Genomic DNA, 25,022 nt, shown 5'->3' on the forward strand with positions numbered 1-25,022 from the left:
AAGTTCTCTTTCCTCTAACATTCTCTTCTATTTTTCTTTTCTTTCTTCTTCTTCTTTGATGAACTCAGGGACTCTTTGTTCTCTGTCCCATAGACTTGATCTCATCGCACCATTTTGCTAAGCTGTATCAGTGCTATTTATAGAGTACTGATTATGTCATATATATGTATATATATTTGATATGTGTATGGGTGTAATAGTTTATTCCACAATAACTCCATGAGGAGGGTAGTTTGTACCAAGTACACATATGAAAAAATTGAGGCTCAGAAAGATTATCTTAGGTAAGGTTTATATAGCTAATAAATGGTGGAGAGGTTAAGGCAAGATTATAATTCAAGACTGATTTCAAAGCATGTTCCCTGAACCATTATACTCTGCTGGACCACAATTAACATCCTGCACAACAGCCTCTTATTTGGTCTCCCTTTCACTAGGCATGCTTCCTCTAATTCATGCTACTCCTTTATTTTAAATCCTCTAATGGCTCCTGCTTGCCCAGAACTTGATGGAGTCCATATTCCTAGCACAGAGTAAGGTGCCTTCCCTGATCTGGCCCTTATTTTCCTTTTCAGTTTTGCATGTCTCTTTACCTCTGAGCTCAAGCTGTGGGGAACTACATATGGCAATTCAGAAATAATCACGTTCTTTTTATACTTCAGTTACTTTCTCATTACCTTTTTTTCTTTTTTGCCTGGATACCTCCTGTTTGTCAAGACTCAGTTTAGATCCCCTAGACACTTTATTGGAGAAACATTTCCTGACTGCCTTCCAATCCATGCTGGTGCGTGTTCTCTGTGATCTCAGTGTACTCTCAGGTCTGTCATGGCACTGTCATGGTAATGGCCACACCTGGAACAAATCGATTGCTCATTGTTCATGTCTCACATTAAAATGACGGCTCCTAAAGAACAAGCACTCTTTTTATAATCTTTTTTTTTTTTTTGAAACCACACTGTCTACTACATTGAATCATTCCTCCAATATTTGTTTGCTAAATAAAATACTGGGAGTTAAATAATTTTAGCAAAAAAGTAACTGTTCTTGTTCACGTCAATTCTTATTATCTCCAGAAGGTTTTATTTTGCTTTTTCTGGTGCTGGGGATTGAACTCAGGGTCTTCACTCATGCTAGGCAAGTACCCTATTACTAAACTACTCCCCCAGCCCTCTTTTTGTTTGCTTGTTTTGTTTTCTTTAATTGTAGATGGACAGCGTGCCTTTATTTTATTTTATGTGATGCTAAAGATTGAACCCAGTGCCTCACACGTAACAGGCAGTCATTCTGCCACTGTATAGTCCCAGCCTTCCCCAGCCCTTTTTAATTTTATTTTGATACAGGATCTAAGTTGCTCAGGCTGGCCTCAAACTTGCTATCCTCCTTCCTCAGGTTGCTGAGTAGTTGAGATTACAGGTATACCATGACACCCAGCTCATTATTATTTTAATGTTTTTATGGAAGTATAGATACTGAAAAGTAATAATTTGTTATATAAATTATCTTAGCCCTTGGAGTCCCCATGGGACAAATCTGAATTTGCTATCTCAGTGTCAAATTGGTGGGCATTTTAGCTCTAGAGTCAGAATGGCTCATGGAATCCCTGGAAGGAACTTGGAAGCTTCAGGTTACCTTGAGAGATTATCTTAAATTAGAAAATGTGGAGTTCTTTATTATTGTAGATTATATCCACTCCAAAGCAGTAAAAAGTTGTCTTCCTTAAGCTTCCCAGATTGTATAGTATAAACCAGGGTTCTCAGAGATGCCACAAAATTTATCAACTAGTGTTTTTAAAAATTTCCTTTGCTTTTGCATCTACCACAACTTAAAGTTCTTTAATCTAAATGAGAGACTAAGGTCCTCCCTTTCTGACAGGGCTTATACCACTGTGTACCTAATTTTTATACTATAGATCAATTTTATATTAAGTTGTATTAGTAAATATTTCTGTGTTAATTGTGAGGGAGTATAAAAAGAAGCTAGTCCTTAGTCTTTGGGCTTATTGTCTGTTGTGGTAACTATCTTTCTATATAATCAAATATAAAACTGTGGTGTTCAAGCCCATTCCTTTGAGCAGGCAGATGAGTTGGTCACCCTTGTTGGTAGAGGGCGTAAAGGGGACATCTTCTGTTTTCTGAATATCACTAAAATTCGTTTTTAGAGTTTTTGGCTGAGGCAAGGGGAAGGATTAGGTAGAAGTAAAAGTGGAGCTCCTGAGGGGTTTTGATAATACTATAATTTGTATTGTTCACTTTGTTATTTTACTGACCTATGTACTTATTTTAGGTTATTTCCTGTGTGTGTATATATGTATGTATGTATTGGGGATCAAGCCCAGGGCCTCATGCATAACTGCTCTTGTAGATGGACAGCATGCCTTTATTTTATTTTATGTGATGCTAAAGATCAAACCCAGTGCCTCACACACAACAGGCAGTCACTCTGCCACTGTATAGTCCCAGCCTTCCCCAGCCCTTTTTAATTTTATTTTGATACAGGATCTAAGTTGCTCAGGCTGGCCTCAAACTTGCCATCCTCCTTCCTCAGGTTGCTGAGTAGTTGAGATTACAGGTATACCATGACATCCAGCTGAACTATACCCTCAGCCAACGTACTCTTTCATTTGTATCTTCATTCTGTAGAAATATTTTAAATAATTCTAGAAATTTAGTGATTTTTGTCTTTAAACATTTTTCAAAGGTTCCTATGAAAGATGTTAATGGTGAGGCTCTTTTCAAGTGCCACTATTTTACATGGTCTACCATGAGCTATGGAGCCTGTCCTGGTGATGTGTGGACCCTTGACAGGGAGAACAGTGAGGGAAAGATTAGTGTGGGCAAGAGTAGTCAGGGGGAACCTAATGGCCCTGTTATCCTATGAACATTAACTGGGTATGAACCATGTACCAGATGTTGTGCTGATGTAGAAAACTTGAACGAGACAAAGGTCAGGGTTGGAAGGGAAAGTAAGATTTGGATAATGTGAATTGATTCTGGTTGTAGAATCTTCTCTAGACTTGACTGAATAATATAAATAGCGAGTGTTTATTTCTTTTTTTTTTTTTTTTAAAGAGAGAGTGAGAGAGGAGAGAGAGAGAGAGAGAGAGAATTTTTAATATTTATTTTTTAGTTCTCGGCGGACACAACATCCTTGTTGGTATGTGGTGCTGAGGATCGAACCCGGGCCGCACGCATGCCAGGGGAGCGCGCTACCGCTTGAGCCACATCCCCAGCCCTCGAGTGTTTATTTCATACTTAACGTTTACTAAGAGATTTCCATATATTAGCTCACTTGATCTTCCTAACTCTGTGAGGTGTGTGTTACTCTAATATCTCATTTTACAAATGAGGGGATGAGGCCTGGAAATGGTAAAGTTACTCAGTTAGAATGTAGTGGAGCTTGGATTTAAGCCCAGCTTCTGAGTCTTACTTTGCTGAACATCATTATGTTTTGTAAAATCAATGCAAAGCCTGTCAGGAGAGATGCAGGCTGATGTGGAGGCACTCTTCCAAGATGGTCAGTGATCCTGCTTCCAAGGACTCTGTTGTTTATGTGTATTGTGGCTCTGTGTGAATGCCTTTTCTCTTTTTTACAGACATGGCTGGATTCTGCCAAAGAAATCAAAAAGCAAGTTCGAGGTAAGTAGATATAGCCCTTTTTATAGTTTTCCCTTTCTTTTAGTAAGTCAGAGGATTTCCAGCCACTTCTGGCTGTGAGACAGTCACTTTAGAATACTGACCATTGCAGATTGCTTTGAAATGACATAAAGCCTTCCCCTGGAAGGAGGAGATTCCATAATAGAAAAATGAAGCAGAGGAGGACACTGTTGAGATGTAGGTTAGATCTTGACCTTTTTTTTTTTTTTTTTTTTTAAACAACTAGGCAAAGCTAGGGAAGATAGGAACAGGTAAGAGTAACAAGTGGAAAAGAACGAAGATGAGCCAAGAAAAAGGATATGGGAGTCAGTTCCTAAAATGTTAGTGATTAAAACTGCAGTAGCCCACTAGTGGGAGTTTGCTGCTAGATCCTGCTCCTCTTAAGTTGTTCTGGACTATTGTATTACAACTTACTTTATTTCTTTCCTTTCTGTTTTTTTTTTTTTTTTTTTTATGCCAGGGATTGAACTCAAGTCCTCACACACTCTACCTCTGAGCCTCGCCCCTAGCCCTGTGTTCTAACTTTCTCCATGTTTTCTTCCCTTTACAGTTGTCCCTCTTTATCTGTGCTATCACTTTCTACAGTTTCAGTTACCCACAACAAACTGTGATCTATAAATTTTGAACAAAAAATTCCAGAAATAGATAATATATACATTTTGAATTGCATGCCGTTTGCAGTCCTGCTCCAGTCTTGCCTGGGACATGAATCATCCTTTTGTCCAGTGTAACCATGCTGTGTCGCTATCCACCCGTTAGTTGCTTGGTTGCCATTAGGGCTATCAGGTAATCCCAGTATCACAGTGCTTGTGTCCAAGTAAGCTTTATTTTATTTGATAATGGCCATAGAGCTTAAGAGTAGTGATGCTGGCAATTTGAATAGACCAAAGAGAAGCTGTAAACGGTATCCTTTATTTGAAAAAGTGAATTTTCAACTTTATGAGATATATATGTATATATATATATGAAAACCATACACATAGAGATTAGTACTATTTAAGATATCAGGTGTCCACTGGGGGTTTTGAGGTGGAACATATTCCCTAGGATAAGGGACCGCTGTAGTTTTCATCTCTTCCAGCAGTCTTTTCCAACTTGAAGTATAAGGGACTATGGAAGATAAACAGAATGCAGGAATAAGAATTGCTTGCCACTGGCTCTTCTGACATTGTGGCTTCACTGTCAGCTTTAAGGTCTCCAACACAGCTCATGCTGTATACCCTGCTCAGACTGGTGTCCCGGGATGAAGAAAAGTATATGTTAGTATTTTGTAGCCTCAGACCCAACAGATTAACTAAGAGGTAGATGTTTTTTGTTTTGTTTTGTTCTGATTAAAGGTCAATAGCTATCCTATGAGTTTAGTTTATTTTTGAAGAAACTTCCAGGAAATGCAGTTATTAATCATAATTTTTAACTATCACCTGAATGCAAACTTTACTTCCAGAAAATAGAAATCAAGAGAGGCTTATTTAAGACCCTATACTGTAAAGTTTCTCTGTTTCTGTAGCATAACTATTTTACAGTTCAGGAATTATCAAGACTTTTTTTGTCTATTTGATTAATTTTTTTCTGGGATGGAACCCATGGGTGCTGTACTATTGAGCTACATCCCCAACCCTTTTTGTGTTTTATCTGGAGACAGGCTTTTGTTAAGTTGCTTAGGTCCTCACTAAATTGCTGAGGCTGACCTTAAACTTGCAATCCTCCTACCTTAGCCTCCTGAGTCACTGGGATTTCAAGCCTGTGTCAGCACACCCATCCCATTCATTTATTTTATTTTATTTTTTAAAAAATTTTTAGTTATAGATGGATGCAATGTCTTTATTTTATTTTTATGTGGTGCTGAGGATTGAACCCAGTACCTCATGTGTGGCAGGCAAGCACTCTACCTCTGAGCCACAACCCCAGCCCCCATTCATTTCTTAAAACACTTCTCTTATGGTGAAATGTTTTCCTTTAGACTCCATTTATAATTGTTTTAATTTTATAAAAAGAGAGAAGATGCCAGGCACGATGGCGCACGCCTGTTATCCCAGTGGCTCAGGAAGCTGAGACATGAGAATTGCGAGTTCAAAACCAACCTCAACAACTGTGAGATGCTAAGCAACTCAGTGATGTCTCTAAATAAAATACAAAATAGAGCCAGGGATGTGGCTCAGTGGTCAAATACCCCTGAGTTCAATACCCAGTACCCAAACCAAAAAAACAGAGAAGATAATCCTTTGGACTGCCAGCTCTCCATATTTGCTTTTTATCTATAAAAAAGCTTGTTTTTTTTTTTTAATGCAAGTCAAAGCAAAAAATATTCAGAATATTTGAGACATGACTAGAAAAAAATTTCTATCTTCTTTCAGTGAATATGCTTTTAATATTCAATATTACTCAGGAATAATATTACTCATATAAGAGGATTCTTTAGGAGGAAAAGTTAACACAGTGTATGCTAAGAAGAATATTTAGTAGATTCCTAAGTATTAAAAAAAACCTCTTGCTAAGAAAAAGAACTTAAATGTTTGGCATTTTAAAAAAATTATAAAATATGAGCTTGCAGTCTTGTGAAGATATTGTCACTATATACAATAGAGAAACAGTTGAATTAACTATGATGTTAACTATTATTAATAAATTTTAACAGTTTCAAAATTTAAAAAATTACAAAATATCAAATCCTTTCTACAACATGAAAAAAATTATTTTTTCTAATAAAACTTTAATAATAAAAATGTAAACATCTTATTTAGCCTTCACATTTATCTATTGTGAAGATGTTTTCTTTTTTAACTTTTTCATTATACAAATAATATATACTGATGAAAAATTTAAACATTATTGGATATAGTCACAAATTGATATAATCTGTAACATTTTCTGTTAAGCATGTACAAATTTTGTGTTTCAAAAATATAAGTATTCCAGGGCTGGGGATGTGGCTCAAGCGGTAGTACACTCGCCTGGCATGCGCGGGGCACTGGGTTCGATCCTTAGCACCATATAAAAGTAAAATACAGATGTTGTGTCCACCGAAAAACTAAAAAAATAAATAAATATTAAAAATTATCTTTTTTAAAAAAAATATAAGTATTCCATACATAGTTTTTTAAACTATTTTTTAAGATAGATGCTACTAGTATGTGTATCAAATTGAAAGGCACAAATGAGTACAGCACAAGGTGAACCTCCCTTCTTCCCTGTCTTAGTCATGCAGTTTCCTTTCTTGGAGACAACCATGGTAACTAATTTCTTGTCTTCCTTTTAGAGATGTTCTGAATCTATACAGAAACACACCCATGGGTTTTTGAAATTCATCTCTGTTAAAAAAGATTTCACAAAATAGTTCTTAATCTGCACTGTGAGATTCTGATTTTTTTTCTTTCTTAATCCCCTTCACATTTTTAAGTGCTGATTTTTCCCCCTCACTAAATTTGTTGTACGTGGCTCATAATTCCATGGTTTAAAAAAGTACCTACTTATATATATGGAAGTGGAATTACTAGTTTATAGGCTATGTTTATTTTCCTCATTACATGATATTGCCAAATTGTTCTCCCTTAAATTGATTCTAATAGTTCACACCCCCACCAGTATTATACAAGAGTTCTTGGTTTCCTATGTTTTCAGAAGGCAGACTTTTCTTTCCCAATTATTTTTGGACATAATTTCAGAATTACAGAAATGGAAAGAATGGTATGAAGAATTCTTGGATACCCTTACACCCTTCCCCAAAATTTCTCAAATGTTAATATTTTACTACATTTGCTTTATTTTCTTTTCTATTTACTTATACGCGTGCATGCAAGGGCACAAGTGCATGTAGGCATGCGTGTATACACACACACACACACAAACACACACATGGCTTTTTTTTCTGAACCATTTAAAAATAAGTTGCATCACAGCAGCATTGTCCACGAGGCCAAGTTGTGGAAACAGCCCAAAAGTGCATTAACAGATAAAGAAAATACAGAATATTCAAACAATGGCATATTATGAAACCACGAAAAGGAATGAAGATGAATCAACCTGTGGATGAGCCTTGAAAACATTATACCAGATGAAAGCTAAGCACCACAGGGCACGCCGGGGCCCGACTACTTAGGAGCCTGAAGCCAGAGGATTCTTGAGTCCAGGAATTTGAAGCCAGCCTTGGCAACATAATGAGACTCTGTCTCAAAGAGGGGGAAAAGTGCCAGACACTAGACACAAAAGGCCACATATTGTATAATTCAGTTTAAATGAGCTATCCAAAATAGGTAGATTCACAGTGACAGAAAGCAGATTAGTTGCTGGCAGGGGTTGAGGAAAGGGTGAACAGGAATTGACTGCTTAATGAATGCAGGGTCTCCTTTGGGAATGATACAAATGTCTTAGCTAGGTAGGGGTGGTGGTTGTACAACTCTGTGAATGTACTAAGTGTCACCCAATGTACACTTTGAAGTGGTTAACATTATGTGAATTCCACCTCAATTAAAAACAGTTGCAGTCATGATGTCCTGCCCTTCTGCCCCTAATTACTTTATTTTGTGTGCCCTAAAAGCTAGGACTTTCCTTCTCCCAAACCCCCATGCTGGGTATTGAACCCAGGCTCTCACCCGTGGTAGGCAGGTGCCTAGCCCCACACCAGGAACTTTCTTACATGACCACAGTACAATTATCAAAAGCAGAAAATTAAAATTGAAACAATATTATAACATATAAACATTATTTTTAGTCATCCCAACGATATCCTATAGAGCAAGAGAAAGTAAAACAGCATTGTCACATCTTTTTAGTTTTCTTTAATCTGGAACAATTCCTGAGTCTTTAAAGTGTTTCATAACATTGGTAGTTTTGGAGTATTGACCAACTATTTCATAAGTGGTCAGTTTGAATTTGTCTAATGTTTCCACATGGTTAGATTCAGGTTATGTACTTTTGTTAAGAATGTCATTGAAATGTTGCTGGGTTAGAAGGCAGAAATTTTATTGGTGACAATTTTTAAAGCTTTTTCTAGACACTATTTTTATTCTTCACTAAATATTTTCCATAAAATATTGCTAATTATGTTTATCATGCTCTAGAAATAGTCACTAACTAAAGTTTAACTTTATTGTGTTTTAAATTCCAAGTGATCAACTTTTTTAACATTTCTATTGTTTTTATCCTAAACTTGCTTACAGGGAAACTGGACAGTTGTAACAGAAAATAATACAAAATAGAATAATAGAAAAATAATAGAAGTTTTTATCTATTTAAGGCTGGAATCTGCTGTATTCCCCAGACATCTGGTAAACACAAGTGATCCTCTGGCCTCAGCCTCCCCAATGGCCAGTCTACATGCATGTGCCACCATGCCTGGCTGGAACCAAAAGTTTTGAGTTCCTCGCCTGATGAGTGCCATTAACAAAAGTAAATATGTTAATATCTGGGACATATCCATTTAGTTATGGCTATTTCTTTAAAAAATATTTTGTTTTAGTTGTAGTTAGATACAATTCCTTTATTTTACTTTTATGTGGTGCTAAGGATCAAACCCAGCACCCCGCACGTGCTAGGTGAGCGCTCTACTGCTAAGCCACAACCCCAGCCCAGTTATGGCTACTTCTAATGCAGTTAAAATTGGAGAGAAAAATCTAAATGGGCCTCACAGGGTGGTTCACACATGCAATTTCTGCTACTTGGCTGCCTGAAGCAGGAGCATCTTGAGTTCAAGGCCAAATTGGGCAATTTAGTAAGACCCTGACTCAAAAATAAGAAAGGCTCAGGATGTAGCTCAGTGTGCAAGGCCCTGGGTTCAATTCCCAGTACTACCACATCCCACCCACCCCCCAAATAAATATAAACAGAATTGTAGGCTTTTGTCAGTTTTTAAATATTCTTATTTCATTATGTTCAGGAACTTGAGGTCATTTGGTTAACTGGGATAATGGATAGGTAAATAATTTCAATAAACTAGTGTGTATTATTTTTCTTGTATAATCCTTTTTAAAAATATATATATATATATTTCCCCCAAAGCATTATCATTCCTGTATGACTTTCACAACAATGCTATGAGGTTGATGACTTTATTTCATTCGTTCAATATATATTTTTTGAGCATTCATGACATGCCAAGTGCTGTTGTAGGTACTAGGGATGCACACCAAACAAAACAGAAAAAAACATTCTTGCCCTTAGGAATTTGTTTTAGTGGGAGGAGACAAAAGATTATCCCTTAAAAATTTTTATAGGTATCTTGTTAGGTGTGGTGGTGCATGCCTGTAATCCCAGCAGTTTGGGAGGCTGAGGCTGGAGGATTGTGGATTCAAAGCCAGCCTCAGCAATTTAGCTAAGCCCTAAGCAACTCAGCAAGACCCTGTCTCTAAATAAAATACAGAAAAGGGCTGGGGATATGGCTTAAGTTAAGTGCCCCTGAGTCAATCCCCACCAAAAAAAATAAAATAAAATAAAAATATATATACACACACAAAAAAAATATACATACACACACATACATATATATAGTTATAGGCATAAAAACAAGTACTGAAAGTACATAGAACAAAATTAAAATGGCATAAAAAGAGTCTGTAGTGAAAGCAGGTCTCCCTACTATTATTCTCTCCTATCCTCTCAGATTTCTTGCCTAACAGATATCCTGCCAAGTTTCCCAACTACTATTACCAGTTTATTTTATATCCTTATAGAGATATTCTAGAAATATATAATCATACTTGTAATTATACTTTTTCTCCCCACCCCCCAAACTTGGATGGCAACTTTCAATATATACTGTTCTTTGATTTTTTTTTCTCACTGAACATTTATGTTGAAGATTATTCTGTATAAAGCTACTTCTTTCTTTTTAATGGCTACCTAGTTTTCCAACATAGAGCTGACCCATAATTTGATTTACCTTCTCTTGCTAAATATTTACATTTAGGTTGTTTGTAGAATTCTACTGTTTCACAAATATCTTATAAAGGTAGCATTTTGACTACATTCAAGTATTTATTCAGATACCTTTATGAAAATGAAATTGCAAAGCGAAAGGGTACATATATGTGTTGTTTTTTGATAGATATACTGAAATTGTTCTCCATAGTATTGTACCAATTTATACTCCTATCAGAAATAAGTAAAAGTGCTTATTTTCTCCTACCAATCATAGGTGTTATTAAGTTTTCTATATCAGTTACTTAACATAAGGCTTAAAGAGATTAAAAAAGAATCACTTTATAAACTATTGTTTACTTGATTTTTCTTAATGTTATTCTTATGCATATTATCATTTTTCTGTGTTAAGAAATAACTTATGTTTAAAGTTCTTAAATACTGAATTTGCATATGCAAAACAGTTTTTGACTACCTTTTTTTCCATATTGATTTGCTCTAGCCAAGGCCTTTCTATAGGTGGTATAGAGGACTTAAAAAAAAAAAAGTATATTTGAGAAATTATGAATTAACAATGGCTAGATTAACAGGTTTTTATCATATTAGAAAGTGAAACAACAGATGGTATTAGTCTGTTGTATACTGTAAATGCTGTCCCTCCCTTTTTTGAGAGACAGTTACTAGTTTGTTTTTCTGACCTAAGTGCCATTTAAGGTTTTTGAGATATGAAGCATTAGAAATGGGTTAATGTAAGTATTAGGACCTGAGTAGGCTTTGGTTATATTGGTCAAATGTTGAAGGAAAATATTAACTATTTCTAAGGAAATCCTATATCAAGTGTTTTAGTATGCTTCAAAGCACACATTCATTAAGACATTCAAACTATTACAATATTGTCCTTGTTGCTATTAGCAATAAACATAGTATTTGGAGGTAAAACAGAAGTATGATTGACACATAGATGTTTATAGTGGGATAGTAGAACCCAGTGGTTAAAAGCATGGGATTTGGAGTAAGAAAACCCTGGATTCACTAGCTGTGTTCTTTCCTAAGCTGCTGTTTCTTCACATATAAAACAAATTAATACTAGTCCCTAACATCCTTGGGTTTCCGAGGATTAAAAAAGTTAATGTATGTAAGAGAATGACTTAGTGCCTCGAATGCAGTAAGTACTGAAACAAATGGAGAGTCCTAGGATCGTAACCAAGCATTCTGATTATTGGCTGAGATCAGGCCTTTCTTTATGGGAAGCCAACAGCCACAGTAGGAAAACCCTGAAGGTCGGTCGGCATGTAGCTGGAAACATTGAAATGCATCCTCCATTTAACCTTTACTCATCCTCTGGTTTTTATTGTAGATAAAAAATAGAACATTTTTTGTTTGTTTGTTTGTTTCAGGATTTAATTTTTACAGTTTCCATGCCTATTTTAAACAGAGCTATGATTTTGTTTTGTTTTATTCAGTACTGGGATTGAACTCAGGATTGCTGTGCCCAGCCCTTTTTTAAAATTTTGAGACAGGTTCTCAATTTAATGACCCTACCTTAAGATAAAAAATGAAAAATAAGGACCCTTCCTAGGGCCCCTTCTTCCTTCTAAAATAATCTCCCAGTTTCACTCATATTTATGAGACTAATGCTTTTGTTTATTTAAGATGGTATTAACAAATACCACAAATAAATAATGCCGAAAGTAAAAAAGAATATCTGTTGGTAACCTGAATGATCTCTAAGGACACAGAGCAGTATCTAAATCACACTTTGAAAGCCACTGCTACCGAGGTCAGGGGCCATGGCTCACTAGTAGAGCACTTACCTGGCTTGCATGAGGCTCTAGGTTTGAATTCCCAGCCCCACAAACTAAATAAATAAATAAGTAAATTGGTATAAACAAGCTGACGCGTAGGATCTTTAGTATGGTTTCCTTCATATTATTTTGTCTATGTACTTCTAATCCCTTGTAAACAAAGCTATTAAGTTAGGTAAAGAAATTAGATCCTATAGTTCTAAATAATGTATAAGCAATTTTCTTCCTGAAAATGTTTATCTTACCACAAAGCATGAAAGTGTTAAAAGATTTCAGAAAAAAATTGTTTTCATTATTTTGAGGTACTTAAAACAATCAGAAAATTAGGCATAAACAAAATTATTTTGTTCGTTTTTGCAGGTGTCCCATGGAATTTTACATTCAACGTAAAGTTTTATCCACCTGATCCAGCACAGTTAACAGAGGACATAACAAGGTAAATAATTAATCTATAGTTAAATTTGTAACAGTAATTGTCATAATCATTAACTCTGGAAATTTTCCTACTCAGAATTGAAGAAAAGTGATAAGATGTTAAATGAGTAGCCTAAGATAAAAAGTTTCTAGCCACTTTAAGGCAGATTTGCAAATAAGGGAGCTAAAAAGCTTCAAGTTTCTGATCTGCTTTGGAAGAAACTGATAGAGGAACTAGTAGCCTTGCTTGTTTTGACAATATGCCAAGCAGTGGGCAGGGCTCCTGTAAGTCATATTACATGAATGGACTGGTGAGTGGCTCCGCTGGGTCTTTTTTTTTTTTTTTTTAATTGCTTTTATTTTTTAAATACATGACAGTGGAATGCATCACAATTCTTATTACACATATAGAACACAATTTGTCTTATCTCTGTTTATATATAAAGTATGTTCATACCAATTCATGTCTTCTGCTGGGTCTTTTTTGTTTTCCTTCCCCTTCATACTTATCTCCCACTGTGTTCCTTCCTATAGGGATCAAAAAGAAACTAAAATTTCAGGGTTATTATAGATTCTTTCTATCTCCTGTTTAGATTATGTGATTAGGCCCATGATCCTCAGGAATTGAATTCTCCTTTGGGCCTACTTAATTTATAAAATAATCTTCTATTCTTTGAAAACAACCTAATGATTTCTTTTAAGAAAATTACTTTTGTCAAGCACAATGGCATATGCCTGTAATTCCAGCCTCTCAGGAGGCTGAGGTAGGAGGAACACAAGTTTAAGGCAGGTCTCAAACTTGCAATCTTCCTACCTCAGCCTCCTGAGTTGCTAGGATTACAGGCATATGCCACCACACCAGCAAGTTTATATCATTTTTTAAGATGGCTTTGCTGTCCATTCATCTTTAACACATTCTTTTTTTTTTTTTAAGTTGTGGACAGACACATGCCTTTTATTTTATTTATTTATTTTATGTGGTGCTGAGGATCAACATGCTCATCACACATGCTAGGCACATGCTCTACCACTGAGGTACAACCTCAGCAACCTCAGCCCCTTTAGTACATTCTTTTTTTTTTTTTTTTTAATATTTTTTAGTTGTCAGTGGACCTTTATTTTATTTATTTATATGAGGTGCTGAGAATTGAACCCAGTGCCTCACACGTGCTAGGCAAATGCTCTACCACTGAGCCACCACCCCAGCCCCTTTTAGTATATTCTTAAAGCTGAGATGCCATCTCTCCCCAATAAAACTGTTTCTTTTTCACAGATAATGTTTGTCTCTTAGAGTTGCTACTTAATCATCTTTCTTCATCCATTCTTATTCTGTAAAGCAGAATATATCCCTAAAAACCTTTGCTAATTTCCTGCACTTTAAAGGAGTTTAAGATTCTTGTGACTTATTCAGTGTTTCCGTGACTTAAAAAAAAAAAAAAAATGTCAGGCATGGTCGTGCACCACACCAGTAATTCTAACTATATAATAGGCTAAGGCAGGAGGATTGTAAATTCAAGGGCAGCCTGGACAACATGGTGTTACTCCATTTCAGAAAAATAAACAATCCCCCATAAATGTAGCAACTAATTGTAGATAGCAAAAATTATTGTTGATACATATATTATTCAATATTATGGTTTAAAAAAAAGAATATGTTCTAATTAATGTAGGAGTTGTCAATTTCATCATACCTTCTTGTTCTATAGAACTGTCTGAATTGGTTAACTCAATTAACATGTGGTAAGGAGGTCAGGATCACACTGATAGAAACAAGTGTCTGTATGTGATAGGGCACTCAGTTGTTTAGTTGAACTGGCTGTTTAGCTGCAGTTTGAATTACCAACAATTTAGCACACAGGGGGAATTGGTCTTATAAGGTGGCTGATAGGCTACATGGCATACAGCCTTCTACATTCTATCTGGGAGCGAAAACACACCAGAATGTTTATATCCTAGCAAAAATGTGTCAATATTGCGATCTTTGTTCTTGAAGGACAGTATCTACACATTTGTCAAAGGAAAGTGATAGAAAAGAAAGGACCTGGTTTTGGACCAAACATTTTATTACTAACATTGAGCCAGCTAAGCCTCTAAGGCTGCCTCTCTCTATATACTCTTGCAGTCATACTCACCTCACAAATTCTTTGAAGATTAAATAGTTTACGTGTATGGTACTTCATATCCTACACTACCTAGATTGCCCACTACTTAGATGGAACAATTATTAATATGATCTCATATTTACTTAATCTCTTCTCTCTTATTTTTCTTCTCTCCCTCTCCCTATTATCCTTTTTGTCCCTCTATATTTTGTCATGACTGACATATTAACATTTTTCTCTTTTGGCTATAGATATTATTTATGTCTTCAGCTTCGACAGGACATTGTTGCAGGACGTCTGCCCTGTTCCTTTGCAACCTTAGCATTATTGGGTTCTTACACCATCCAGTCTGAACTGGGAGACTACGATCCAGAACTCCATGGTGTGGATTATGTTAGTGATTTTCATTTGGCCCCAAATCAGACCAAGGAACTTGAAGAGAAGGTCATGGAACTGCATAAATCATACAGGTGACTGGGTCTCCAGAGTTTATTCTGTTTGTTTGGTAATAAGTTTAAACCCTTGACCTGGTATTGAATCAGCGTTAAAAGGGAGCATGCTGCCACAGAAAGAGTTGGTGAAGAGCTAATTTCCCTCTATTGTTTGACTTTGAGCAAGTCCCTTTAAGTCCTCTGAACCTCAGTTTTCTTACTATAGTAATGGGCATTGTATTGCAGAATGAAAACTAAATGAGGTATCATAGATAAAGCACTTAGCACAGAGCTAGATGTGTAGTAGGTACTCAATAAATGGTAGCTATTAGTCTTACAGGTGTTTTTTTTTTTTTCTTTTTCCTTCAGATTTTAACTTACCATGCTGTAGTAGCTCCTTAGAGCAAGAGTTTTAAACTTGGAATGTATGTATGTGGATAGATTATGGAGGGCCCATGAAACTCCTGCAGTTATCTTTAAAAGTCTTCGTTGAATTCACCAACTATTCTGCTATTTATTTTTTCATGAAAATAATGTGTAACATTGGGAAGTATTGTAGCATAGTGCTCAAAAGCAAGGGCATATAGTTCATCTGAGCTAGGTTGAAATTATTTGCCTAGTGAGTATCAGGCCCTCGGTTCAATCCCTAGTATCATTAAAAAAGAAATTACAAAAAACTGCTATTGTGAGTTTTGATATACCATAAAAGAAGAATTTTAAATTCTCAATCCTTCATTGTCATTTTTCACAAAAGTTATCAATGTTAAAAATAATGGACTATTATTCTTTAGATATTTAATAAAAATTTTGTAATATAGTTAATTTGTAATAGTTAATACTGATAGATATAAGCACATAAAGAATAGTATTTCAGAGTCCTTAATAATTAAGAGAGTAAAGAGTTATTAATGCCAAAAAAGTTTGAGAACCACTGAGTTGGACTGTAGAGCACATAGTTAAAATCACTAGCTCTGGAGTGAGCCTGTTTTACTTTGGATTCGGATTCCATTCCTTATCAGGTTTATGACTCTTGGTAAGTTACTTAAGCCTTCTAAGCCTCAGTTTTCTCATCTGAAACCAGGATGATAATAGAAATTTTATAATTGTTTAAATCAGAAAAGTCATGAGAAGTACTCAGCACAGTTATTAGTAGACCTCTCATGTCATATATTTGCTAGGATAATAAAAATAATAATCCTTATCCTCATTTTACAAGCAATGTGCATCTGGGTTTGGAGAACCACTCACAGAACTTAATAGAATTTTAAACTCAAATAGATGGAACAATCTCACTGGACAGGTGGATATGATCAGTTGATGTTCAGTTAGGTATATGAAAAAAAGTCATGGAATGTACTTGCTCCATTTTGGAAATTTTCGTAGCCCTCACAAGCAGAAACGCAAATGGGAAATTTAATTATGTCCAGCAACATGGTGCTTTAACCACTCCAAAGAAACTTCTGCTGAGACATAAGCACTTTACTGTGTATTGAAGCGATTACCAGCCTGCTCCTCAGACAAGTAGAAGAAGGCCTTGTAAGTGGAACCTGTAGTAGTGGCCCTTTGCCCAGACAGGGATTTTAAAGCTATAATTAACTCTTTAAATTAACACTAGCAAATCAAGCTTTAAAATTAATTGTCCTCCACTTCATTGTCCCCACTTAATTATTTGAAATCACAATACTTAATTAGGAGATGCAACAAACATTATCAAAAGACTGTCACTTAACACCAGAACTCATTGCATGACTCTCCTGACCCCACTTGCTTGAAATAAATAAATACAGGGAAACTGTGCTGAAACTTCTCTTTGTAATGAGCAAGAGCTAATCTTTTTAAAGTGCCAGAGCACCCTGGGTAGGTACTTTAAGCTGAAGTACTCATAAGTAGTAACTTGTTAGGTGGTACTGAATAACTCTGGACAATACTTTTTTTAAAGTGGGATGGAAGGGAGTACTGGGTACTGGGATCGAATGTGGGCACTTGTGCACTCTACCACTCAGCTATACCTGTTGCCATTTTTATTTTTAATTTTCAGAAAGGGTTTTGCTAAGTTGCCCAGGCTGGCCTGGAATTTGTGATCCTCCTGTCTCAGCCTCCTGAGTAGCTGGGATAGGCATGTACCACTGAACTCAGCTGGACAGTACTCAGTTCCCAGCTTGTTATGATTTTCAAAGGTCTTAGGGAATCCATATGTGTGAAGCAGGCCAGAATGGGGAATTCTGTCCAGACAGAATAAGGGGTGCATCTATAAGGGGAAGGGGTTACTGACAGCAATGAGAGTTGATAAAAGGAAATACAAATTATGAAAAGAGAGAAATTAAACTGAACCCTGGGGTATTGTGAATATAGGGAAGTTTTTTTGTCATGATTGCTTCATTTAATGTTTAAAATTGATCTTCAACTTTAACTGATCCAAATTATTTCTCTCAATTTAATTTTATAATCCATGTAGAGATGGGATACTATACTATTAGAAAATGAAGGTTGCAAAATAATAAATAAATAGTTTACAGAGCAGTTTCACAGCCATTATATTATTTAATTCTAATAGTCACATTTATTTATCTAACAAAATTAATGTGATTCTTACCTTATAGAGGAGATTGAGGGAGACAATGGCTTACCACCCATAAATTCAGGAACCAGGATTCTAGCCCAAATAGTGTGACTTGAGTCATGACTTAAGCCTGCTGCTTCAAACCAAGTGTTTCAGCCTATTCATAATCATGCAATCCTTCAGGGTCTGTTTTCTTTATCAGCAAAATGAAAGTGTTGAACTCATTACCTTCAAGTTCCTTTCCAGCTTCAAACTCCAAAAATTCACCCCATTAGTATTAATAATAACAGTAAAATATAAAACAACTGGGAGTACCTTAACTAGAAAAGTGTATCACTTATATGGAAAAGTAATTTACAATTACAAAACTTTTCTGAGATATTTTGAATTACTTGAATATATAGACTTTTATATGGGTTAATTTTCCCATTTTTTTTGTTTTTGTTTTTGTTTTTGTTTTTTTAATCTTCAACTTTAGGTCTATTAGTGAACAGAATTAGGTGAGATGCTTTAGAGCTTGTAGAAAAAAGTTTATTTAGGAAGGCTGAGTTAAAAAAAATCTGCATCCTTCTCTCCTGTGTGTTTTCTTTTTTGGTTGTTGTTGTTCCAATGAATCCTTTGTTCTTTTTAATGAGGGTAAAGACAGATGGGTTTGGAAGAGACTTTTCCTTGTTAAATGAAGAGACCCCTGCTGCTCTCTGTAGCTTGAGGCAGTCTTATGGGAAACTGGCATTTTCTTTTCTTTTCTTTCTTTCTTTCTTTTTTTTTTTTTTTTTATTGTTACTAAGAAGTTACTCTTGATTGGTGTGAATTGTGCAGGGTTGGGAATGATATCTTTGTCTTCAAATCTCAGTGAGCACTTTCCAAAAGCAAAGAAACTTCTGGAGAAGGAAAGACCCGATGTTTACACAGTGAATGTTTAGACCATGAGACTGATTGTTTTCAAACAAATCTAATTCATTATTTGCCTGGTAATGAAGACATCTTAATAACAGAAAACAGTCCCATTATCTGTGTGCTTCTATTAACCAATTTATTTTGTTTAGATCCGTGGGCAGAACACCATCTGTTACCAGAAATTTTCTTTTCATTAAACCTGGCCCCATTAAGAGTCCCAGTTAAGTAACATCAGCTGCCCTCTTGTTTAATTTCCATAATAACTCAATTCAGGAGTATAGAGGGAAAAAAGGCAGCTAAGAGGATCTTGTAAATTGTCCCATGCCCCTTGAGGATTTAATTTGGTCATCTCCTTGGCAAAAAAATTAGTGGAAGGAATTTATGTATAGGATAGAAAAGGATGAAGAGAGGGAGGACAGAGCTAATGATGGATGAGGTCATTTGAAGGAAATTGTAGGGAGTTTAAAAATTTTTTTTCCAGTATTTTTTTAGTGTCTTTTTGTTTTCTCAAGATATCATTTTCTTTATGAAAACATTTCCATTCTATAATAATCCACTTATGGACTATAAAATTTATTTTGTATACATATTGGTCGACATGTGTATGATTGTGTTTATATGAAGTGTCATGAAGATACAACTGTGATTACTGTAAATGTGGATACTATGACACTGAATTTTTATTTTTATTTTATCAAAGGTCCATGACTCCAGCTCAGGCTGACTTGGAATTTCTTGAGAATGCCAAAAAGTTGTCTATGTATGGTGTCGATCTGCATAAAGCAAAGGTAATGTATCTCTGGCCTTTATTAATATGCACTAGATGATGCAGGTTTGCTATGTGTAAATTGCACTTGTGTTACTTTTCACCAGCATTTATCTGGGCTATTTTAAAACATTCAAAATAAATAGTAATTCTTTTTTTTTAAGTTGTTGATAGACCTTTATTTTATTTATTTATATGCAGTGCTGAGAATTGAACCCAGTGCCTCACACATGCCTGGCAAGTGCGCTACCGCTGAGCCCCAGCCCTAGCCCCAAATAGTAATTCTTTTTTAATTTTAAGTATATCAGTTGAATTGCCACTTGGCAATCCACTGTCAGAAAAAAGTTTTACAACTAAGCCACTGTAAAAAATTAAAAAATACAACCTAGAGAAAAAGAAATTATATTTTCCTAAAATGCATTTACATTTGAAAATCACAGTGGCAGCAAGGCTTTTCTCACAGCCAACATCACCTAAATCACTTGAGAGGTCTACTAATTGTACAGATTCCAGAGCTTCTCTCAGATTTACTGACTTATTTCAGAGGACAGGCTCTAGAATCTCCAGATTTAATGAGCATTCCAAATGAATCTAATACAAGCTTGAACCTGAGAACTACTGGCTTAGGGTAATGGTTCTCAAAGTGTGGTCCCTGAGTCAGCAGCATTTAGCATCACAGATGCATTTTTCAGGTTCCATTCCAGACTTATTGAACCAGAAGCTGGGATGGAGATTCTAATGTACTCCGAATACACTACAGTGGCTCATTGAGAATTCCTAGGTTAGGGCATTGGAAACTTAAACTTTAATCCTACTTCTGCCTAATACAGCCTAAGAGAGGGATTACTTAAGGCAATCGCTTGACTTCCCTCATCTTCAAATGGCTGGAGAGGTTGAGGATATCATGAAAGAGAGGGCTCAAAGGGATGCTCAGATGCTCCTTTGGAGGAACTTAACTAGTGTGCATGATCAGGAGACTCTAAACCATGTCCAATGAAAAACAAAGGAACAAGGATATTAATCCTACAAAAGAGAAAGTTCTGGGAAGACATAATATCTACCTTCCTGTTAATTTAAAGAGGTGATGTGTAAAATAGATTTTACTATGGCTTTAAGATATAAGCCTAGAGATAGTAAAATGTAAACTATAGGGAAATATGTTGTTCAGTTCAGTTTGACAAATTATCTAGCAGAGCTTTTCAAAGATGAGATGGGCTATCTCAAAGAGTGATGAGTTCCCTGTCATTGAAGTTATACCAGGATAGGCCAAATAATCACTTGGTAGGAATTAAGAAAAGAGACAGACATCTGGTCTGTGATTTGACTAGACTAATCTTTCATGATTTTCTCAAACTGAATATCGATAGTTTCTTAAGTTCAATTACTTCTAATTTCAAATTCAGATGTTGTCCTGGTTTTTGGGGGGCTGGGTACTATAACTTCTGTGAATTTCTAAAATAGACAATGGAAATATCAGTATTTCAGATAAGGTATATTTCCAGAACTTCTCATTTCCTGCAAAAGGTTTGTGTCAGTCAGCAAGGTGTGAAGAAGTCAGGCAGCAAATTCCTTTTCCAAATGTTGTAAAGCAACTGTTTCTGTAAAGCGTGTCATTAAAAGAGAGATATAGGGCTGGGGCTGGGGCTCGGGCTCAGCGGTAGCGCACATGCCTGGCATGTGTGAGGCACTGGTTTCGATTCTCAGCACTGTATATACATAAATAAAATAAAAGTCTATCAACAACTAAAAAAATATTTAAAAAAAAAAAAAAAAAAGAGAGAGAAGGATAGTTGTACCTCCAGGCTTTAAAAACTTAAGAGGGCATCTTGAGGTAAATTTTCAGTCACATAGTCATTGAATTAAAACTATATTCAATTTCTGCATCTCTGTTATGCTTGTACATAACACATGTAGGCACTAACATTTTTCTCTATACTCATTGTAGGAAAAAGAGGAATCAAAAAGCTTTAACTCTAACCAGGCGCAGTGGCTCACGCCTGTAATCCCAGCGGCTTGAGAGGCTGAGGCAGGAGCATCATGAGTTCGAAAGCCAGCCTCAGCAAAAGTGAGGCGCTAAGCAACTCAGTGAGACCCTGTCTCTAAATAAAATACAAAAATAGGGCTGGGAATGTGGCTCAGTGATTGAGTGCCCCTGAGTTCAATGCCCGTTCAATGCCCGGTACCCCTACCCGCACCCTTCAAAAGAATTTAACCCTGGGTTTTGATTATTTAGCTAAATATAGCCATCTGTAGAAATTAACTCAGATGAAATTCATTTTCCTTGAATTACATTGATTATTAATATTTAAAATTTTTTCTTTAATAAAGAGGCATGTAAACATGACTTCATTTTGCCTTAATGTTCTTTCTAGCCTTAGGGATAATATTTATAATTTAATATACTTAACATCAGTTATTTTAAGAAGCTGAGATTTTCGTATGTTGAGTTTATACAGGAATAGAGTCAAATCTTAACTTGATTTTCTGGAGGGATTACCACTGTATCATTTCAAAAGAGAATTAGAATTGTGCAAACATGTCGTTAAGAGAGAGAGAGTTATATCCCCAGGTGGTACACGTAGCCCTAAACTCTGGCCTCTGGGAACTCTTATCTGTCAATATGGATTATGATTGTCAGGTTACACTTTATTTTCCATGATATGTTTCATAACTGTTTCTGGTTGCCAATATCTTCAGATTATCTGATAATAGTGAATGATGTGTTGAACACTTTGCTCGAGACTGAATGCTGACACTTTTCTTTTTCAGGACTTGGAGGGAGTGGATATCATCCTAGGTGTCTGCTCTAGTGGCCTTTTGGTTTACAAAGATAAGTTGAGAATTAACCGTTTTCCTTGGCCCAAAGTACTGAAGATTTCTTATAAACGCAGCAGCTTTTTCATCAAGATCCGGCCTGGAGAGGTATAGAATTCATGTTTTTTCTTCCTAAACCAAACATCTCCTCATTGCCATTTTCCTTGTTATGCCATTGGAGTAGTCTCTGTCTAATTAACTAGTCGGGGGCCAATATTTCTGTTTTCTTAAATTGTTAAGTCCTGTAATCTTCTTTTCTTATTACTGGTTTTCCAGACATTCTTATTCCTGTAAGTAAATATTCCATTGCCAAAAGTAAAACCTGGATTGGTAAACTTGTTTCTTGTTTACTCCAGGTAAGAACTTCATGGGAAACTATTTATAAATTCTGTAGCTTGAGATTCTAAAATTACTTTGTGGAGTTAAATGTTTTATATCCTACCTTCTACAATTACAATTTATTTGTGTATATATACATATGTTACTATATGTTTCAGGGTCAAGTTCTAGATTATTTTTATTTACTACTAGGGATTGAACCCAGGGCCTGATGCATAAGTCCTAGATTTTTAATAGAGTTGTATGTTCAGCTTAATACTGGATCAACTTAGTTAATAATAGGTAGCCAAAATTCAGGATGTACTGATTGATGCAGGCCAATTTTAAATTGTAAAAGAGCTATCGTGGTGCAATAGCAATTGTTTAAGTAGGAATTAAAATTTTTTTTAAAAAGTTCTAGTTCCTTCTCTGCCACTTGCTTAACAAAAGACCCTGGATAAATCTAAGGCTCTTTCCTTATCATCCAAGAAGGATAATACCTCCTCAATCCCAGTTTATTTGAACATCAAATGAGAAAACAGTGAAAACTCAACACAGAAAAGGACCAGCCTGACATAAGGTCGCTTTTTGTATGTTTATATATCACCATCTGCTGGTGAAAAATAGCTCACTCTTTGAGCCTGGAAATTGTAGACATGCAGCCTTAAAAATCTTGGGTAGGGATTATCATTGAAGCATTTATTTTGTATTATAATTATTTATCTGTGCCTAGCACAAAGCAGCCAATGTCTTCCCTTGAAGTTTCAAATCCAAGAGTCAGTCAACCAACAAATATTTATTAGGGCTTTCTTTGCAATTTAATGGTAAATAAGACAACATTCTTGTATCTTAATGTGGGAAAACAAAACTAAATACACACATATATTAATAAATATGATAATAGGAAGGCCTCAGTCTCTGTCAACTATGTGCTGAAAATGCAGAATTCCTATTTAAGAAAGCAATCAGGAAAAACGGGATTCTGGAAGTGGAATATAACTATTGTTGACTTAGAAGTGACATTCTGGTTCTGCCATTTAATAACTATGAGACTGAGCAAATTACTTCTCTGAACTCAGTTTCTTCAGTGTAAAAATTGATCCTGTCTAATCATAGTTTTATTGGCAATGATAGGCACTGAAAACAAATTTCACTTTCCTTTTCTATCTAATAAAGTATGCTTAAGGGAGAAACAGAGAAGTAAGAGACCAATAACATGTTTCTTGTAGCCCTGGTAGGATATGGTTTGCTTCAGTTAGAAGTATCTAGATAAATTAAAGGTCAGAAAAAGGGAAAAAGAATAAACATTTAATAATTAGAGAATCTGGAGAATAAGCTTAAGAGTCCAATTATACAACAAAATCATCATAGTTCAGTGTATTATCTTCTTGAAAATTGCTGAGAGATGACTAGCATGCATGAGGCCCTGGGTTCAATACCAGCACAAACAAAAAAATTAAAATATTGTTAATAGATTAGATTTTAAGGGTTCTCATCACAAAAAATTATGTGAGTTAATTCATATATTGATAGCCTGATTTAGCATGTTCAATATTTGCATACTGAACACAATAAATATATACAATTTTTATTTGCCAATTCTAAAATTTAATTAATTTTTAAAAATTAATCTGATTTGAGCCAAATCTTTAGTTATTATTACTAATTATTATTGTGTAATAATATTGATTGATGGAAGAATTATTTTATATCTCATCCTCTTATCTTTGAATAATCTAATATCCCAAATACAGATAATAACTAAGGAAAAGCAATGTCTAGACAATCAAAATGTGACTTAATTATGTCTCAGAAAAATGCCCTGTGTTTGTGTGTATATGCATGCATGTGTGTTTTCTGAACAAAAATAAAATGCATGAATAATATGCATTTCTTGGCTTCCTTGCTTTTGAAAAGGACATCCTCAGGAGTGACTTTCTTCTGGTGAGTAGGAAAACATTTCAAATGATATTTTATGTCCTTAAATTGATAACATTATTTGATTTTACAATGATCTCGTTGGTGGCACCATATTTCTCTGGTGCTGTATTACTATAGTCAAATGATACTTTATGTTCCATGTTTGTGTTTCTATAGCAAGAACAATACGAAAGTACCATTGGATTCAAACTTCCCAGTTACCGAGCAGCTAAGAAATTATGGAAAGTCTGTGTAGAACATCACACATTTTTCAGGTATTGTTCTCACTTAAGTATTTTTCAAGGATAAATTATGTATGTGTGTTTCTATTTTAAGTCTGCTATTGAAATTCTCTCCTTTATATGACTGGCACTTTTGTTTAGCTCTAGTGAGATCATCTTAAGCAAGACAAAATGAATCCACTTTCCCTGCTCTGGGTTGAAAAGCGTGCCTCAACATTTCCAAAGCACCTTTCTTTGTGTGGTAGGAG

General features: G+C 35.4%; 1 protein-coding gene across 34 annotated transcripts in view; it reads left to right on the plus strand.

Moving 5' to 3' along the window:
* The window catches only part of Epb41 (erythrocyte membrane protein band 4.1), a 169,419-nt gene that overhangs the window by 87,571 nt on the left and 56,826 nt on the right, over window positions 1-25,022 (plus strand). For 20 of the 34 annotated variants that reach the window (XR_013427637.1, XR_013427638.1, XM_078025755.1 and 17 more), the window contains exons 5-10: window positions 3,593-3,635; window positions 12,671-12,746; window positions 15,078-15,296; window positions 19,415-19,502; window positions 22,250-22,402; window positions 24,710-24,807. Coding sequence is in view for 32 of the 34 variants with exons in the window: in XM_078025755.1 (XP_077881881.1) it covers window positions 3,593-3,635; window positions 12,671-12,746; window positions 15,078-15,296; window positions 19,415-19,502; window positions 22,250-22,402; window positions 24,710-24,807 (677 nt within the window). In the remaining 2 variants the exon portion in view is untranslated. Of the gene's footprint in view, window positions 1-3,592; window positions 3,636-12,670; window positions 12,747-15,077; window positions 15,297-19,414; window positions 19,503-22,249; window positions 22,403-24,529; window positions 24,557-24,709; window positions 24,808-25,022 lie in introns of all 34 variants that reach the window. The other 14 variants (XM_078025735.1, XM_078025741.1, XM_078025739.1 and 11 more) reach the window with 1 other exon arrangement.

Source organism: Ictidomys tridecemlineatus, chromosome 11, assembly GCF_052094955.1.
Source record: "Ictidomys tridecemlineatus isolate mIctTri1 chromosome 11, mIctTri1.hap1, whole genome shotgun sequence".
Classification (NCBI taxonomy): domain Eukaryota; kingdom Metazoa; phylum Chordata; class Mammalia; order Rodentia; family Sciuridae; genus Ictidomys; species Ictidomys tridecemlineatus.